The sequence below is a fragment of the Tupaia chinensis genome, unplaced genomic scaffold (assembly GCF_000334495.1).
Source record: "Tupaia chinensis unplaced genomic scaffold, TupChi_1.0 Scaffold000402_1, whole genome shotgun sequence".
Taxonomy (NCBI): Eukaryota; Metazoa; Chordata; class Mammalia; order Scandentia; family Tupaiidae; genus Tupaia; species Tupaia belangeri.
Genome location: NW_006159904.1, coordinates 3,808,493 through 3,829,687, shown reverse-complemented (window position 1 = coordinate 3,829,687; position 21,195 = coordinate 3,808,493). Strand labels below are relative to the sequence as shown.

At 35.5% G+C, this 21,195-nt stretch overlaps 1 protein-coding gene across 3 annotated transcripts in view; it reads right to left on the bottom strand.

Moving 5' to 3' along the window:
• The window catches only part of COG6 (component of oligomeric golgi complex 6), an 86,954-nt gene that overhangs the window by 54,899 nt on the left and 10,860 nt on the right, over positions 1 to 21,195 (bottom strand). For all 3 annotated transcript variants that reach the window (XM_006154205.3, XM_006154206.3, XM_006154207.2), the window contains exons 4-10: positions 16,990 to 17,048; positions 11,230 to 11,341; positions 9,450 to 9,532; positions 9,226 to 9,296; positions 6,368 to 6,461; positions 234 to 362; positions 62 to 153 (exon numbers count right to left, since the gene is read on the bottom strand). In XM_006154205.3, the coding sequence (XP_006154267.1) occupies positions 62 to 153; positions 234 to 362; positions 6,368 to 6,461; positions 9,226 to 9,296; positions 9,450 to 9,532; positions 11,230 to 11,341; positions 16,990 to 17,048 (640 nt within the window). The remainder of the gene's footprint in view (positions 1 to 61; positions 154 to 233; positions 363 to 6,367; positions 6,462 to 9,225; positions 9,297 to 9,449; positions 9,533 to 11,229; positions 11,342 to 16,989; positions 17,049 to 21,195) is intronic.

Below are 21,195 nucleotides of genomic sequence, written 5' to 3'. Positions count from 1 at the left end.
AAACAGAGGCCTGTGTTATGTTCTATATTTAGGTATTCCCCAAAACAACTTGAGGACCCACCTTGCATAGTCACATGCTTTAAGAGGGCTTCAAGATGTTCCTTTTCAGAAGCAGTAGCTTGATGGAGCCAAGCCAACATATCTCCCACATACCTAACAAAAACCAAATGTTAGCAAAAATTTCCTTCAACAAAATCCCCATCAAATCCTCTACTGCTGACTGACTACTATACCTCAAAGGGTCATGGGAATGCATTTCAATGGGTCTAGGTGTGCCTCCTGGGCCACCTCTTGTAAGGGCATCAATAAATCCACGAACAACTGTACTTCTTCTGGCTGTTCCAAATTCATCTAAGGTGTACCTGGAAAAAACAAGACATACAAAAAACTTTTTTCCCCTAATAATTATGTTGGCCTATTCATGATTTCTGATGTTAAGAAAGACATCTAAAGCTTCCTTAGACACACTTTTAAATGATAAAAAAAAAAGAAATTATGGGACCAGCAGGTGACATGGTGGTTAAGGACGCTGGACTCCCACATGGCCAAAAGCCACTCAAGTCGTGGACCTGGTGGCTTGCTTTCTCACTTTCCATCTCTCTCTCTCTCTCTCTCTCTCTCTCTCTCTCCTTCTTTCTCTCTTTCTCTTCTCTCTCTCTCATTCTTACTCTCTTGCTCTGTCCCTCTCTGATCAAATTTTAAAACTAAATAAAGTTAAATAAAATAATTCTAAAAACAAAAAATTTTTAAAAAAATAAAGAAATTATGAGCTAACCTGAGCATCCTGGAAATTCAATCTAAAGGTAGCAATTTTTACACCTCTTAAGAAAGAATGAAGGGATTTGGGACTAAAACAGTCGCACTGACAGCAAGGGCAGTGAATTAGCAAAAGTTTAAAAAAAAAAAAAAAAAAAAAGCCAGTTAGAACTACTGAATGCCTCAGGTTTCAGTTCCTCAAAGTCCAAAACATGATACTCTACTGCTTTACATGAGGCCATAATACATACCCCTCAGAGGCTAGTTATAATTAGAACTCTGAATCCAAATACTGACATTTTCTCCTACATTAAAAAAGTTCTCTTTCACATATCCTCACAATTTACCACCAAAATTTGTCTAAATACTGCTACTCATTTTCAAAAGCTTATTTTGATTCTAATATTAGATATATTCAATATTCCTTAAATTTGCTGACCAATCATGCATACATAGCAAATACTTTTTTCTTTTAAATATACAGGAAAGGGCAAGGCTTCAAAAAGATCATGAAAACTGCATATTAAAAAAAGAACTGTGCATAGGTTTTAAAATGTTTTTACACTAAAATAAACTCAGACTTTAATTTCATTTGTTCATTAACTTTCTGAAATCCCCTCATATTTAGAAGTCACCTATTGCAGTCGAAAGAGAAAAGAAAAAGAAAAAACTTCCTAAGGTGAGGGACATGGCAGGGAACGAAAGCTTTGACGGGAAGGATAGGACAATCTGGGGTGTAATATATCAAGATGGGTCTGGAATTGCCAAAGGTATCCATTTCTTTGACTAGATTCAGTCTTTGTTTCCCATTATGACTACCATTCCTTACACCCATCTCCCTATTAAATGTTCTTTGTAGGCCGGCCCAGTAGAATAGGAGTAAAGTGCTGTGCATATGGATCTAGATCCCACACTGCCCACCATGATTAAAATTCCAGCCCAGGTGGCTTAAAATGCATGCAGGGCACATGACCCCTTACGGGGTCTTTGATTACATATGCACATGCACCTGGTATGTTTCTCAAGTCACCAAGTCTGGGACACAAAATGTGTAGTCAGCCATGTTTGATCCAACTGCCTTAACTACCATACCATGGACTGGCCTAATTCATTAATTACTAAATCCCTAGATAGTACTATACCACACACTATTAAAAATTACTTCATTAACCTATGTATAATGAAAGTTGCAGAAATTTTCCAAAGATTTTTAGAAGAATTTCTTAGGCCGTATTGCTTTCTTTAATACGCTGTTACAGTTGCTTAATTTAAAAAAATCCACTTTGTGAAATGAAAGAATGTTGGAGAAGGGATTGTTCCTAAACACAAAAGGAAGTGAAGGAAAATAAATAGTTACAATTTTAGGAATCTGGATTTTTTTGTGTGGTTGATTCACTATTAACCAGACTGTGGTTCTGTGTGTGTTCATGTTTATTTTCAGTAAAACGAAAATGGTTCTGAAATTCCCTGCAGTAACATACTAGTGTAGGAAAGAGAAAGCACAATATCAAGCCAAGTTTTTATAAACTGCATAATTTCTTTACTTGCTATTTTTAAAGAATTACTTTATTTAACTTTATTTATTTTTTAATTTATTTATTTTAATTGACCATAGAGGGACGAGTGAGAGAGACGGAAAGTAAGAAAGCAAGCCACCAGGTACGGGACGGTCAGCTATGTGGAAGTCCAGCACCCTTAACCACCATGCCACCTGCAGGCCCCATTACTTGTTACTTTTTAAAACAAATTAGAACCAAAATGCTCACTTGTATTTTTTCCCTCATGGTCTTAAATTATAAATATACTTAGTGTGAAGGCCTTGTTGAAAATGATCACCCAAATCTATGAAATAATAATAATCAGATGGCTTCTCAGCACAAAATTCACAAACTTAATTTTCAAAATACTATATAAAAAAATATCCTCACTTCCAAGACTCTATTGATTATAATAAACATAAACTACATAATTTCTGTTTTTGAGAATGGTCCCTGGACCACAGATACAACAAAACACTGCATTCCCTGGTGTTTTAAATGGGAAGGAAAATCACCAGGTCTGGTAAACAATGGACTGTAGTCTGAACAAGAACATGAAATATACATTAATATTAATGTTAATCTTCCTATGACACAAAATATAATTTGAAGGAAAAACTGCAAGGAGTCACAACAAATCTCCAATGATATCTGTATACATGAAATACTCTTCCCAGGAAACTAAGAAACTTTATTTGAACAAAATCAGACTCTTTTTTAACAAAGGTCAAAAGCTCAAAACGAAGGGTAAATGTTCCAAATATGTAAATATGTAAATATTCTAAAATGCCCCTAACTAAAATGAAAAGTCATACTTTGTACAATTTAGCTAGAGTTAACATGAAAAATTGTGATTAAAAAGCAAATTGAGAAAAGAATGGTATAAAAGCTCCTTTACAGAATGCAACAAACACATAAAGAATAAAAAAAAAATCAGCACTTTACATATTATTATGTTCTTTAATAATTTATATTCTGAAGGGGTCGGTAGGTGGTGTGATGATTAAGGAACTGGACTCCCACATGGTTGACCAAGGTTTAAGTCCTGGACTGGGCAGCTAACTTTCTCAGGTTCCCTTTCTCTCTCCCTCTGTCTCTCTAGTCAAGTTTAAAAAATAATAATAATAACAAAATTAAATAAATAGTTTTTAAAAATGACTAGCTGGGCATATAAAAGGTCACTAAATGAAGTTACGTTAAAAAATTATATTCTGAAGATTTATCAAAGGAAATAAATCATCAATATTTTTAAAAGCTTTTTAAATTTATGATAGGGCATACGTGCAAGCATGTGAAAATGAGAGAGGTAGAGAGAGAGAAGCTCGCTCTGCAGGGTCTGGTCATGCTGCAATTCCCCCCTTTCTCTAGGTCTCCAGTGTATCTAATCTAGGGCACTTGTGCACATGCCCATCATGCCTCAGGCTGACTGGACTGGGGACTGAAACAGTAGTCACAGAGAAGGGTCTGGCTTATCCTGATTGGCTGCACCATGGAGCCAGCACTGAAATCATCAATTTTTTTTACTTTCATTGAGCACTGAAATCATCAATTTTTTTTACTTTCATGGACAGTAAAGTGTTGGTTTTTTTTTTTTTTAATGTTGTACTTAATTTATTAAAAGTTAATAATGGGGCCAGATGGTGATGCAGTGTTAAAACACAATGCCGGGCCAGCAGGTGGCATAGTGGTTAAGGTGCTGAATTCCCACATGGCTGACAGCAGTTAAAGTCTTAAACCTGAGAGCCTGAAAGTCACACTGCCTGTGTGTGTATACATGTCCAAAATCCCAAGAGGAGAACGGAGCAGGGATTGTGGTATGGCCAATCCCCTTGGCAGGGTGATTTCTCGCTGTCTCTCTGGAGTGCACACATGCCCTATGGCAAAAATTACTCAAAAAAAAAACAAATACACACACACACACACACACACACAAAACAAAAAACACACAATGCTCTGGAAGGCAATCCCACATGGGAAGGTCCTCAGTTCAAGTCTGGGATCTTCCTGTATACAGTGGAATGTGTGCCTGTCATCTGAGGCTGGCTGAGACAGATTCTGACATCAAGATCCTATTAGGTAAGCTCTCTTTTTCTCTCTCTCCTCCTCTTCTCGTCTTCCTCACTCATGGAAAAAATAAATACATAGTTTTTTTTTTTTTTAAAAAGTGGGATGTAATAGCTATGTCGCTTGACTCTCATGTAGTTGACCGTGGTTTGAGTCCCAGACCTGGCAGCTTAAACTCACACCAGGCGTGTGTGCGTGCATGCCCAAGATCCCAAGAGGAGAATGGAGGAGAAGGGGTTGCGGCGTGACCATCCCCCCTGGGGGGGTGATTTCTTACTTTGTGTCTCTCTGTCTCTGTTTCTCTGGCAAGCGCACATGCCCTACAGCAAAAACCTCTCCCCCCCAAAAAAAGTAAAAAGAAAAAGTGAACAATGCTTTAATATTCCAGTTATACACTACCTAAGAAACACTGAGTATGGCAACTATCCCCTGAGATTTCAATAACTGACATTTTTCTTTTGAGTGATACCTACACATTTGAGACTGAGTGAAACTTTTTCACATTACTTAAATAAAGTTCATATAGTGCCATCTTGTGGTTAAAATGATAAATTATTAAGTTTTTCTTAAAACTTAAGGAATCTACTAACACTTTGAAAATAGATAATTGCTTAATGAAATTTCAATTTTCTCTTCTCTGGCATTCATCTTATCCAAGTCAACTGCTCTTAAAAAAATCTTTTTTCTTATTCAACTTCCCAATGTCTTTTATGATCTTCCAAATTGCCATTATTGCTCTTACTCCCTGGCATGTGTGCTTAAGAGGTAAACCTCTGCCTCTCTATTTGCCTCTCCAATCTGTTTTTTTCAAGCTTCCTCCCAGTCGTTATATAGGCCTTAAATATATTCCTCATTAGTCAACCGCTCTCTAGTCATTTCTTTTCAAAATGAAAAGAATATCTAAAATTTATGATGTGCCAATTATTACACTAAGCAAGAACCTTTTGTGAATAATCTAATTTAATCTGTATAATATCCCTCCCCTTAGATAGGCACTATTACCATTTTCATTTTATAAGTTCTTGGAATTATTAATAATTTCCAAAAGTGCATGTTCCCTCTCAATCCACATCCTTATATCTATGTTTTCTCAACCTGGAATGTTTTACCTATGTTGTGCCTACACTTAGAACAGTGCATGTACACAGTCTGCAAGCAGCACTGGGGTATTACTAGTACTTTATACGGCTGTCCTAGCACTGATGTCCTATAACCTTATATAGGATAAGCAATGTTCCAATCAGAAAGTAACAGGGAAATCTGCTGAAAAGTATACGCAGTATTAGAAAGAAATGATTCAGAACAGGATACACTGGTTCTGTAGGAGTCCCCTGTGGCTTTCTGTTTCCTGAATTATCATCAATCCCTTGATCTCCCTAAAGTTTATTCTCACAGCACTCCAGGCTTTAAAAAAAAGAAAAAGCTTTTACTTTTTAGTTAATGAAAAAATACAAGAATAAAATTAAAATATGGAATAATTAAGAAATGCATCAACAAGCTTAAAATGCAGACTTCTTACTAAAAGCAGTAAACTAGAGCTCATGGTTGACATAACTTATAAGATCAAAGAACTGAACCCTTGGCTTTCTTGAATCTTATTAATAGAATGTTTAAGTATTTTTTTCATCTTTTGGTAGTTCTATAGTTGTTTTCATCTTTGGTAGTTTTATTCCTCTATGATCCCCCACTCTCCAGGGCAGGTTTGATACAGGAGTTTTAGTTACTTATGTTTCTGAGGGAATTAATGAGAGAATAGACAGGAAAGGCCACTTAATTAATCTCTACTTCAGAGGTAGTCTAGACACAGGGACACCTTGGTTTTTCCCCTCCATACTGTTTTCTACACCATTCAAATAAACTGATCTTCTGATGATACATAGTCAAATAAGGCAAAGATATCATTGTACCTTAGTATAAATATTACACAAATTATGAATTTGATAATCCTGAAAATTAAATTATCAAACAAAAAGTAGAACTTATTTTTTAATTAGGAAAAAGTCACCAACTTATATAAGATAGGTCTATCCTGCAGGGCTTCCATTGCCTGAGTTAATACTGGAGATATGTCACAAGATTCTTGTGTTAATGCTCTGCATTCACCTGAAAAATAATTATCATAACTTTTGTTAAAATTAGGTCTTTATAATGTCTACTGTACATCAGGAGTCTAAATTCCAGCAAAATACCATGAAAAAAATGTTTAGAGAAACCTAGAGAACACTTACCAATCAAAAATTTATATTGTCATCCAAACTAAAAATGCAAAATTATATAACCTTTAAATGACCATGTTAGGTATATTCAAATCCCATATTTTATTATTAGTATTATTAAAAAACTACAGCTCTGAAGAAACCAATAATGAACAAATATTTACTGAATAGTTACCACACATGGCATATAAGGAAGGAGAGAAAGAATATCAAAAATATATTATCAGTCCCTTCTCTGAGAAGCGACTTTTAAGTTGTTTGCTGAACATATTTACATGTATAGACCACCATGTAACAAAGTTATAATTTCAAAATATTTTGACTTTTAAATGCTTAAAAATCTCTATACCAAGATATTTTATTTATTTTATTATTCTAATTAATATTCCCATAAAATGTAATGTAAGTGCCTCCTATGTTCACTTATAAATTGTTCAGAAATTTGCAACCTTCTGGTATTTGAAGACTTCACTCCAGCAACTACGTCCTAGCACGCACTGACTGAAAACAACGTATACAAGTATAGAATTGAAGAGCTCTCAAAATGACTCCAGCATCCCTAGGAGTCAGAGGCCCACCGTTTGGAACCACTGCATTAGATATTATGGGACAAGGAAATTTAAACAATGTCTTTGGCCTTGGAGGAAATAGCAATCCAACCAGAGAGATAAGATACACATGTGTGAAAAATTAAATAATCAAGTGTACTAAAGAATGCTAAGTATCTCCAATGATTAGTGCTCGGAGATGGGAAGTCACTGTGGTTTTCTGTAGCCCTGTAGAGCTCCAGGAATATGTACAACCTGAGCACCACTTTGAGGATTGAAATAGGATTTGGTTCAAAGACATAAAGCCAGAGTAAATCATACAAACCAGAGAAGAGAATGCAGCTTTCACAGTATGGCACAGGAGAACTAGTTAACTGGATTTCATTCCAATTCCCTCCAAAAATAAGTTGGTAATACCTAACTAAAATAACACGTGCTCCTGTACCACTTTTGTATTCTGTTTTTTTGTTTGGGGGGAGAGGTTTCTGCTACAGGGCGTGTGCGCTCGCCAAAAAGACAGAGAGAGACAGGGAGACAGAAAGCGAGAAATCACCCCCCAGAGGGGATGGCCACGCCGCAATCCCTTCTCCTCCATTCTCCTCTCGGGATCTTGGGCACACACACGCACACGTGCCTGGCATAAGTTTAAGCCACTGGGTCCGGGACTCAAACCGTGGTCAGCTACATGGGAGTTCAGCAACATAGCCATTACGCTAACTGCTGGTCCCATGTATTCTCTGTTTTTTTAACAGCTATTTTGAAAACAGGCTACTGAAATGTTTAAAAACAAAAACAGAAACACCACCACCAATAAAACAGCTACAACAACAAAAGACTTTAAGCTAAAGCAAAGCATTTGTGGTAGGCTAGGTAGTGGCACTTCATCCCTGGAATCTGTGAAAATGGTACTTTTTGTTTTTTGGGTTTTTTTGAGAGGTTTTTGTTATAGGGTGCATGCACTCGCCAGAAAGACAGAAAAAGACAGAGAGACAGAAAGCGAGAAGTCACCCCCCAAGGGGGATGGCCACGCCGCAATCCTTTATCCTCCCTTCTCTCAGGATCTTGGACACGCACACACACGCACCCGGTGTGAGTTTAAAACACCAAGTTCGGGACTCGAACCGTGGTCGACTACATGGGAGTCCAGCGACATAGTCCCCAAAAATGTTACTTTTTAAGGTAAAAGGGATTTTGCAGATGGAATGAAGGTGAAAGGCCTTAAAATAGGGAGATTTTTCTGAGATTACTCAAGTAAGTACAAGGTAACAAGACAACCACATGGGCCTTAAAAGGAAGAAGCTGGCAGAAGGGACAGAAATATGAGATGAGAAAAAGGCAAGAAAAATTCAAAGTAAGACAGTGATTCAATCTGACACTGCTGACTTTGAAAATGGTGCCACAAGCACAGTATAAAGGAAGCCTCTGAAAATGCAAAAGTCCTCGGGGACAGCAAGCATGGACACTCAGATCTCAATCCTACAAATGCAAGAATTGAATTCTGCCAACACATGGAATGAGTAAGGAATGAATTACTCCTTAGAGCCTACAGAAACAAATGGAGTAGCTCTGCCAAGTTTGAGACTCATGTCTGATTCCTGACCTACAGAACTATAAATCTGTAAATTTGTATTGATTGAAGCCATAAATTTGTGATAGTTTGTTAAAGTAGCAATAAAAAATTAATTCATAATTTATAACTTTAGTTATATAAAGAGGTGATGTCTAGTCAACTTTAAGGTAATGTAGGGCAGAAATACTACGTTCATCTCTTACTTACATCCTTAATCAAGCATCCTCCTTGGCTGACAAACCGAGGAGACTTGGAAAAGTTTGTAGAAAAATGGAATTAAGTATAAGTTCATTTTGGTTTAAAAAAAATGCTGAAATCCATGCAAAGTTTTATCATTAACACACATTTTCCATGAACTTTCTGAAGACTTCCTTTAGATGCTCATGATAAAGGCAGTATGTTCAAATGTAAATTTTGTTTTTAGTAAATACTTCTGATTATTAAAATCAAAATATACTAAAGCAGAACAAGTGAAATTTTAAAATGAAATACTAATATTCATGAATCTAGACAACATGAAAGAAATAACTTACTTTGAGCCCATCGGTAAAGTCTTTCATAAGCTGTTTCCTGAAGCAATGCCATCTGTTCCATAATTTCTAAACTAAAAATAATAATAATAATTTAAACATATTATAATTTAAACTTTCAGTCAATAGATACATCTAAGCACCTAATTATTTTGATTACAGAATTTATGTCTAAAATTTTAGAAACATCAGCATTAATGCAATCAGTTCAATGAGGCATTACTCACCCTGCTGTTTGTTGGTTAGTCCGTAAGAGGACTTTGACATCATTATGAATCTGCTTTACTCTTCCTAGTGCCTTGAAAAAATGCTTTAAAATAAAGAATATGACTTTAAATAGTCCAAACTTTCAGGTAAAATTACAATACTCCAAATTGGAAAATCACTTCAAGAGGAAACAAACTCTCTCATCTGTTCTAATAAAGCACTCCTATACTGATCTCAGTCTTCTCTAATTTCTGTAGAAGGTGTAACCGGTATTTATTCACATTAACATATATTTAAACCAATGTCAATTATGTGCCAGTGTGGTAGTTTCCAGGGATAGAAAATTAATAAAAGCGAAAATCACTGTCCTCAAAAAGTATAAAGTCTAGGGGATGGCAGGTGGTGTGGTAGTTAAAGGCGCTGGATTCCCATGTGGCTGACCATGATTTGAGTCCCAGATCCGGTGGCTTGCTTTCTTCTTTTCCCTTTCTCTTTCTCTGTCTATCTCTAGTCAAATTAAAAATAATAATAACAAATGGAATTAAATAATAACAAATGGAATTAAATAATTTTTTAAAAAAAGTATATAGTGAGAAAAACACAAGCCAAAAGAAAACCAAATAAAGAAAAACACTATGTATTACACATCTCATGAGTTATGCATAGCATTCTTATCATTGAAGATGATGTTTTATATATCTGCAATATACCTATTTTCTTCTCTTCATACAAAAGAATGAAAATTTAGATATATAAAGGGTGCTAATTAAATATATAGAAGTTGATTTATGCCAAAGCGATGACTTATTTTTTATCTCTTTAGAAAAATATATTCAGTTTCCAGAATGCCACTAACAGTGTTCTAACCATGAAAACAATGACTATTAATATTTCTTTGATGACTAAAACTGGGGGGGAGGGGGGGAGACAAAACAAAAAAAAAACCTCTTTCTCTAATATAGTTTGCTATTTTTCCCAAATGAAGAAAAAGTGAGATGTCAAATATTTCTAATTTGCAGAGGTTTTCAAATTACAAGGGCAATGTATAATGGAAAGTAATGTTCCTGTAAGTTCTCTCATCTACTCACTTCCATACACTCAAACTTTTGGTTCCACGGTAATGTTATTGCAATGAAAACAGAAACTGGGAGATATGAAAAGAGTTACAGAGAACATGTGTGTACTATTTGTGTTGTGACAAAGGGGCAGAGAGTGTAAGGGACTAAACTCTTCTCTTTTTTTTTTTTTTAGGTTTCTGTCCTAGGGGCATGAGCTTTCTGGAAAGAGATAGATAAAGGGAAAGTGAAAAATCAGCCCCCGGGGGAGATGGTCACATCACAATCCCTTCTCCTCCATTCCTTTCTGGGGACTTTGAGCACACATGCACATGTGCCCAGAGTGATTTCCAAGCTGCCAGGTCTGGTACTCAAACTGCAGTTGCCATGTGGGAGCCCAGGGCCTTATCCACCATGCCATCTGCTGGCCCCCAAGTCCTTATATTTCATGATAGAAAATAAATTGAAAACTGTTAACATAGATAATCAAAGAATACTCTTTTTAACTAGAAATCTAAACTACAGAATTATAAAATGAAGCAATTAAAAACATTAAAATTGTTGACAAAAGAGATGATGTAGGTTTTCTTTATAAGCTTTGTTGTATTCTGAATTTTACAAATAAGTACATGTATTACTTTGAAAAGGTAAACCTTAAACATTAATTAAAATATGTACCTTAATTCTAAATTTAAAAAAATCTATAGCAGCTATACATTAAATGATTACAAGGGAAAGCAGATACCTCAGTAACAGGTCCTTCTCTTGTACCGCGGAGAAGACTCATTTCATCAGAAGTCAGTTGGAACTTGGATAAAAAGGCATCTGCAACTTGTGCCCTTATTTCTGATCTCTGACTTAATTAAAAAAATAAAAATAAATATAAATAATAAAACCAAGCATGCTATGCATTTGAAAACTTTAAAACAAGTTATATCTCCAACATAAATTTTTAAAACAAAGTTGTGAAAATTTCTCAATATCTTCTAAAGTCTCATTTCTGCCTCAAAATATTGGAGACTTATCAGGTATGTACATGGTAGTTAGCTAACTTGCGAACAGTAAGAAAACTTGATCATTATGCAAAATAATAAATATATTCACAAATGGTCCCTGCACTACAATTTTCATCCACTTGCCAATACTTGAATTGTTCATCTTGAAATTGACATGGCTGATTTACAGGAGAGAACTGTGCTCTGTTCTCAACCAATTTGGTCTGTTACAGAGAGAGAGGTACTCTCTAGAGTATCTTCAGGCCATGATCCACCCCCAGATGGATCAGATCACAGGCACACAGCTGCATGCTCATGAACGTCCTAGTATGTAAACCCAGAGCCTTTCCCATGTGGACACAGTTACATTGTTAGTGTACCCCAACTTAGCCCCTACCATTTCTTCAAAAACGGGTAATTTCTCTTTTTTCATATTTCCCATTTTTTCTACATAGTATTTTAATAAAAATAGTCTTTTAAATTGTATTTCCTGAATAAAATCTATCTAGGTCTATTAACTATAAGAAAAAGGCTCACTATAGTTTGGAATGCAACCTGCAAGGACCCATGCGACCTGACAGAATCACCATCTAAAGGCAAGTTAGAAACACAAACTACCAGAACAGAAGAAACTCGTTTATTCCTGGTTTCTATAGCTCAGGTTAGAAGACATACAAATAAAATTATAAACGTGTTTCACTAGTAGCATTCACAGGGTAGTGATATTCCAAAATCAAACAATATTCAAGTGAAAATGAACGAAGATAAGTACTAGTACTATATTCACAGATGGCACATTGTATCTGCCATCTTTGTTTTATTTGTATCTTTGAGTTGGAAGTTTTAAATTAATAAAGTTAAGTGTTCCTGATGAATAATAAAGAAATTTACAATGGAAAAGTCCTATGGGTGGCAGTGATAATTCTGTTTATCTAAAATGGTAAAGTAAATCACCTATTTAAGTCTACATAAATTTAAATGACATATTTTATTAATCACCTTATTGCTAATATCAAAAAGTCACCTAAGCAGATTTTGCTTTATACTCTTAGATAAAGCTCCAATCATGATATGGATTTGATGTAATTATAAAACTTCGTAAAATTTCTCAAGACCTCACAAATTAACTACTTTAACTGAAATATTTAAGAGCTTTTATTGGATCTGTATTTAGGACCAATTTATTAGGCACTAAGGAAAATTAGTCTCCTTAATTTATCTCAATTTCATTTTTGTTTGAACCAAAATTAGTGTTACTTACCCTGATAATACCCTTTAATCATTAAAATACAGTCCAGGGTCACGTGGGTGAAAAAATTCATTCCCAAAATATGTAATATGGTTGATTAAATCTAAAAATCAATCTGAGATAAGACAGACCAGACATACACTATATCTTCAAAACAGATGATCCAGAAATATTTTTAACATGGCCACCTAATAAGGGCTTGGTATTTCAGGATGACAACTTTTAAAGTAGTAACAGAATAAATTCTAGCATATTTTTCAAGTCTTATTTAGTCTTGCAATATATATTCTTTCGAGGTAAATTTTCACACCTTGACAGAAAGCTATTGTTAGTTGGTCTAAGCAAAATTTCAAGGGATTTTTAACATCTTAATAAAAATTATATGGAACAAGGGGCTAGACAGTGGCTTAGCTGACATGCAACACTTTGTAAGGCTGGCCTACATGAGAAGGCTCAGGGTATAGAAACGTACTTGGACATTCTGGGTACACATGTGCCCATGATCTAGGGCTGGCTGAGGCTGGGGATAGGTTGTAGCATGTGAACTCTATCAAAGCTGCCTGTCTGCCTCTTCCCCTGCTATGTTTCTCATTCACAGAACAATTAAATTTTAAAAATTATGTGAAATATAGGGACCAGCAGTTGGCTTAATGGCTATGTTGCTGGACTCCCATGTAGTCAACTACAGTTCAAATCCCGGACCTGGTGGTTTAAATTCACTCCAGGTGCGTGTGCAAGATCCCAAGAGGAGAATGGAGGAGAAGGGACTATGGCATGGCCATCCCCTCTGGGGGGTGATTTCTCGCTTTCTGTTTCTCTCTCTCTCTCTGTCTTTCTGGTGAGCGCATGCACCCTATAGCAAAAACCTCTCCAAAAAAAGAAAAAAATAAAAATTATGTGAAATATTAACTTAAAACGCATACAGGAAAACCTATAAATCACAACTTCAAGAGTGTCTGAGATATATTCAAGTAATCATTGTATATTATGTAAATTATATAGTACATAAATATTATAAATATATAGTGTGGGATGATACGCAGCTGATAAAAATGAAGTAGTTCTAATATTTACTAGCATAAAATGATCTGTAAGATATTTTACAGGAACAAAAAGCAAGTTGCAAGAAAATATGTACAGGAATCTCTATCCTTTGGGTAAATACCTAAGCGTGGAATACTGGGTCTACAGTAGTTCTATTTATAGGTTTCTAAGGAATCTCTGTATCATTCTCCCAAGTGGTTGTACTGATTTACAGTCCCACCAACAGTGTAGGAGTGTTCCCCTTGTACCCGGGTTTCAACAGCACTTACCATTATTATTTTTTTTTTTTAATTTTAGCCGTTCTGACTAGGTTAATTGGTATTTCACTGTGGCTTTGATTTGTATTTCCCTTGTGATAGAGATGTCAAGTACATTGCCATATGTTTTGGGGCCATTTGTACATCTTCTTCAGACAGCTGTCTCTCCAGTTCATTTTCCCATCTTTTAATTGGATTGATTTTTTTATTTTTTGAGTTCCCCGTATTTTTTGGTCATCAGTCCCTTATCTGAGGTATAGCTTGCAAATATGTCCCTTTTATGTCGATTTTGCTGAGAATCTTAATCACGAAGGGATGTTGTATTTTATCAAATGCTTTTTCTGCATCAATTGATATGATCACATGGTTTTTTAATCTTTTCTTTGTTAATGTGATGTATTACACTTTTTGTTTTGTGTATGTTGAACTATCCTTGCATCCCTGGAATAAAGCCTACTTGGTCATGATGTATAATCTTTTATTTTTATTTTTTTAAATTATTTTTATTTTATTTTATTCATTCATTCATTTATTTTAATTTGACCAGAGAGAGAAAGAGAGAAAGTAAGAAAGCAAGCCAGCAAGTCCAGGACTCGAACCATGCTCGGCCACCATGCCACCTGCTGGTCCCGATGTATAATCTTTTTAATATGTTGTTGAATACAATCTGCTAGTATCTTACTGAGAATTTTTGCATTTGTATTCATCAAGGATATTGATCACAAAACAAGCCTTTAGAAATCCAAAGGTGTACAGAAACTATATCTAGCATCTTTTTTCACCAAGATGGAATCAAACTTGAAATCAACTATAGAAAGAGCCCTCGAAAATTCACAAACACCTGGAAACTAAATAGCCTTCTCTAAATGACTACAACTATAGAAGAAATTAAGAATGAAATAAAAGGTTCATAGAAACCAATGATAATGAAAAAAAAAGTGTTTATAACCTATGGAACAGAGCAAAAACAGTCATAAGAGAGAAGTTCAAGGTGCAAGGTGGCAAGTAACCTAACAATACAACTCAGGGAACTGGAAAGATTTAAGGAAAGTTCTGAATGGTACTTGCAGGTCAATATTAACTAATTAATCACCAGTTTGGGGCTAGAATTGTTTAGCTATTAAAATAGAGAACATTTTAAAAAAGAACTTGGTACATATCATAATTCATTTTATTAATTTCATTGCATTTTATTCCTTTTTTTTTATAAGATAGAAAAGGAAGTTTCTGATTACCATCCTAACTGAAGGAGATCACTCCATTCGACCTGAGTCCTTTCTAGCCCTGAGATCCATGATATTCTCTTACACAAGTAACTATAATAGTCTCTATAATTTCCCATTTAGCATATCTTAATATAAATTTAAGAGAACTGTGTTTGGAAGGATTAAAAACTCAAATATGAAAGAATACCAAGACTAATGGATGTGGAACTAAGGAGTGTTGGCCATGTACTTGCCATTCCTGGTGTAGAGCAGTGTTTTTCAAACTCTTTTTGACCATGATTTATTGGGTCGTCAGAAAAGTCACAGCGTATTTTTCTATGCAAAAATGTGTCATGACTTTTCTGATGACTTAATATAATAAGAAGTATATCTTAAACCTTTACTAGAAACTGAAACAAAGGCATCACTAAATAATATTATATTCAAATTATTTTCTATTTTGTTCAATCCTAATCCATTAGAGGTTACTCATGATTTACATAAATAATTTCATGATACATTGGTCCTAAACTCCACTAGCTTTGAAAAACACTATCTTGATCACGGCTGACAAACGTTTTTTTTTTATAAAGACAGATGGTAAATATTCTAGGCTTTGTGAGCCACATATAGTCTCCATTGTAATCATTCAGTTCTGTGAAAACAGTCATAGACAATATGTACATGCATGAGCACAGCTGTATTTCAATGTAATTTTATTGTCATAAACAAGTGGTGAGCTAGATTTGGCCTATGAACCATAGCAAAATGACCTATAAGCTTCACTATAATATATTGAGCTAAACTTCATAATAAATACCTATGACAGCATAAGCTCCACATGACCAATGAAGTGCTAAGAATACTTAAAAGTTTAGGGAACCAGCAGTTAGTGTAATGGCTATGTTGCTGGACTCCCACGTAGTTGACCGCGGTTCGTGTCCCGGACCCGGTGGCTTAAAACTCACGCTGGGCGCGTGTGCGTGCGTGCCCAAGATCCCGAGAGGAGAATGGAGAAGGGATTGCAGCGTGACCATCCCCCCTGGGGGGTGATCTCTCGCTTTCTGTCTCTATGTCTCTCTCTGTCTGAATGGTGAGCGCACGCGCCCTACAGTGAAAACCTCTACAAAAAAAAAAAAAGTTTAAATGATGTATTCAGCTACTAAGTAGTAGAAAGGTATATTGCATCATAGCATAACACTTTTCTCTTTCTACACTATTTCAGACAGGACAAGTGCACTGTTCATGAGTATTAGCTTAACCATGTTCAATACAATATATTGCTAATCCATTTTGTATTTGTCTTTGCTCATTCATTCTATCAACAAATATTAGTATACCTATTTGTATAGATTACTGCCAGAAGAATTTATACAGTTAACAATTACACCAGTGAATTAATCACAGTTGAAAACATAAAAGACTGTGGAAAAAAAAAAGTAGTAAATAATGAAATTTTGAAAACAGTGTACATTTAAAGAGCAATCATTTTGACGTCAAGTCCACAGCAATAAACAATACATCACCACTTCTATTCCCAAAGAGGGAATAAGTTCTCAACACCAGTATCAAATTCGATGCTCCTAAACTACTGTTCTTATGTTACTATTGAATAATAATAGCCTAGGGTCCTGTGTTGTATCAGTTTTCAACCACGTTATTTATTATGTCAAATCTGATTTGCAATTATCTATAATTTTCTTTCCACTTAGTCTCCAAATTAATGGAGAAGTGACCAGATAAAGAAAAACTTACCTCTCAGCTTGAAGCTTAGTCGTTTTTACTATTAAATCTTGAGTCTGTTCCTTTGCTGCCTAGAATTATAAACATGACTAACATCAATACATTTCAATTATATTATACTTCAGAAAATTAAAACTTCCACTTACTGGACATCAGATTCACAGCAAATAAGACCACTCTCCAGAACTCAAAAGTTTAACAAAAGCCAAAGCTGAAATACATGTTTCATATATAATCTTTAAGAAGATGAACTAATTCAGAGTTCCCAATACACATATAATGCCAGGGGCTATGAGAAAGAAAAAGGTAATCAGATGCTAACTAAGGAACCTAATAGCTCATCATGCTTTTTAGTGAAACAGAAGCACTGAAAGAGCAAGTTAAGGATAAAAATGACTTCAGCTATGAACATGTTGAATTGAGATACCTTGAGATTTCTAAATGAAGTTGTAAATTAGGTCACCAGAATGCTGGTGTGGAGAGCAACAGAATGACTGAAATGAAAATAGTAATTAGACAACTGGCATATAGAAACTACCTGCTGTGTAAGGTCTAATGAGAAGTAGAGAGAGCCCCATTTATAGGACACAGGGTTGTTACCAAGTTTCATGGTAGGCAATGTTTCTATCCTAAGACAGTTTAAGGGATCAAGATTGAAAATCTACCCAAAGATCAGCCAATTGTTTATGAAGGAGATTCAAATTAAAGATACATGTAACCAGTAAAATTTTGTATCACAGACCTGAACTGGGGAATCCTACAAAACTAAGCCAGTAAGCAATGAGAGAAGTAGTTTTGAGGCAGGTAGAGACATAGGATCCATGTGCTGAAGGGACATTAGGTGAGCCAGAATTATGCATAAACTAAGCCACTAGTACGTGGGAACTATAAAACAGACAAAACATAAAATAGTGGGTGAATCAACCTGCCTAAGAGAGAATTACCAGAGCAAATATCCAAAGATACTGGGTCATTTTCTTGCTGGACTACTGCAATAAAGAGTCATGCTGCGGGGACCAGCAGGTGGCATCATGGTTGGGGTGCTGGACATTCCCACATGGCCAATCCTGGTTCAAGTCCTGAACCTGGTGGCTTGCTTTCACACTTTCTCTCCCTCTCTGTGTCTCTCTGCTCAAAATGAACATGTTGAATTGAGATACCTTGAGATTTCTAAATGAAGTTGTAAATTAGGTCACCAGAATGCTGGTGTGGAGAGCAACAGAATGACTGAAATGAAAATAGTAATTAGACAACTGGCATATAGAAACTACCTGCTGTGTAAGGTCTAATGAGAAGTAGAGAGAGCCCCATTTATAGGACACAGGGTTGTTACCAAGTTTCATGGTAGGCAATGTTTCTATCCTAAGACAGTTTAAGGGATCAAGATTGAAAATCTACCCAAAGATCAGCCAATTGTTTATGAAGGAGATTCAAATTAAAGATACATGTAACCAGTAAAATTTTGTATCACAGACCTGAACTGGGGAATCCTACAAAACTAAGCCAGTAAGCAATGAGAGAAGTAGTTTTGAGGCAGGTAGAGACATAGGATCCATGTGCTGAAGGGACATTAGGTGAGCCAGAATTATGCATAAACTAAGCCACTAGTACGTGGGAACTATAAAACAGACAAAACATAAAATAGTGGGTGAATCAACCTGCCTAAGAGAGAATTACCAGAGCAAATATCCAAAGATACTGGGTCATTTTCTTGCTGGACTACTGCAATAAAGAGTCATGCTGCGGGGACCAGCAGGTGGCATCATGGTTGGGGTGCTGGACATTCCCACATGGCCAATCCTGGTTCAAGTCCTGAACCTGGTGGCTTGCTTTCACACTTTCTCTCCCTCTCTGTGTCTCTCTGCTCAAAATAAAATAAGTAAATGAATAAATAAAATTTTACAAAAAGAGTCATGCTGTTGCTTCTTTTTTTAAAGAATTATTTAACTTTATTTATTCATTCATTTTTTAAAAAATTTGTCCAGAGATAGCAACAGAGACAGAGAGAGAGAGGTGAGAAAGCAAGTCACCAGGTCTGGGACTTGAACCATGGTTGGCCATGTGGATGTGTTCAGCACCTTAACCACACCACCACTCACTAGCTTCTTCGGTTAAGATTTCTCAAGATGCCTTAGAGGCCTCATCCTCCTACAAACTCTGTTCTGATCGAAATTCTGACTTAGTGCTTCATGTGTATCCTGTCAGTAACAAAGTTCTCAGCCCTACCTCTAGTGGAACTATTTTGGGTCTGTGTTCTTAACAACCAAATCATGTGCTTAGCAAGAAGAAAATGGCTTTGAACCTAAATAACTAAGTGTCTCACAAACTTTTAAGGAATGGAGCAGAACAGGATGGTTCCCAAAGTATTCTTCTGTAATCATTCATCTTCAAGTGCATTATATTTCCTAATCTCATTTTGTTATAAAGTTCTATTTCTACTCTTTTACATTTTAAATTTGTAAATTTTTTTTCAAATATAGTATTTCCTCAGTTCTAAGAAATATGTACATCTCAAAATTCTTTGGAAAAAAGCCTCAGAAAATCAATATCAAAAACCATTTATGGGAACCAGCAGTTAGCGTAATGGCTATGTCGCTGAACTCCCACGTAGTCGACTGCGGTTCATGTCCCGGACCCGGTGGCTTAAAACTCACGCCGGGCGTGTGTGCGTGCGTGCCCAAGATCCTGAGAGGAGAATGGAGGAGAAGGGACTGTGGCATGACCATCCTCCCTGGGGGGTGATTTCTCGCTTTCTGTCTCTATGTCTCTGTCTAGCGAGCACACGCGCCCTAAAGCGAAAATCTCTCCAAAAAAACATTTATTAGCTTCTTTTTAGCCCCAGCCATTACTACATGAAGGATGTATCTTAAAATCAATAACATCTATTAATCAGTAAAATATGGTACCTAGTACAATGTTAAGCAATAACAATTTACTAACTTTTTTGCATATTTTCTGACTTTCCATTATACACTGTGGTAATAATTCCAAAGTAATGTTGAATAATACTAGTAAAGATTACTATACTAAAGTTAAATTTCAGTTAATGTCTCTTAAATGCTAAGGATAAATGCTTTTCATTAAATAATAAACATAGGTCTGTAAATATAATTTATGCAAGCAGAACCAAAGCCAAAGGAATAAACCACAACACATAAAATTAGTGATTAATTTTTTAAATTTTGGGGCTGGCAGGTGGCATAGTGGTTAAGGTGCTGGACTCCCACATAGCTGGCTACTGTTCAAATCCTGGACTTGGCAGCTTGCTTTCTTGCTTTGTCTATCTCTCTCTTTCTGCTGCTCTGTGGTAGAATTGAAAAAATAATAATGATGATGAATAAAATTAAATAATTCTAAAAAAAAATTAATTTTATCCCTAAAAATTTTCAAAAAGACCCATATTTCAAATATTTTAGAAAATGTTAAGTAATCCTTGTAATATCTTATAATGAAAAAAAAGGTGAGGAGACTCTAAGAAGTAGTATTTTTATGAATTAATTAATTCAAAACATCATTCTAGAATTGATAGTATGAGTCGGTACTACTGAGATTCCAATAAAACACTATATCCAAATATTTTAATTTTAGTAAATTTGGAAAAGGTAAACAAAACTGGAAATGATGGATCTTATCCGTACTGACCTAAGGAATGATAAGTGCATCAAAAACAAATGTAAACAAAAGGTAGTATCAAATAATTTTAAAAATTCAATTCAAAAACTAGGCAAGAATTATTTTTTCGTTATTTTTTGCCATAGGGTATGTGTGCTTGTTGAAGAGAGACAGAGAAAGCAAGTGACAGGAAAATTGAAAAGTCAACCCTCAGGGGCATAGCCACACCATAATCCCTTCTTCTCCATTCTCCTGGGATCTTGAGCATACACACACACACACACACACACACACACACACAAACACACACACACAGGGTGTGATTTGCAACTGCCAGGTCCAGGTTTAAAAATGTAGTTGGCCATATGGGAGTTCGGCATCATAACCATGTCACCTGCTGGCCCAGGTAGAAATCTTTTATAAGTGATGAAAATGTTCTATATCTTGCCAATGGTGGTTGTTTCATAAGTGTATAAAACTGCTAAATATGTCCATTTTAATATTTCAAAAGGATGCAACTTATTACTGAGTTGCACCCACTATTACTTAAGTGAGTCATGACACATTTTTGCATAGAAAAGCATAGAAAAATAAATCATGACTTTC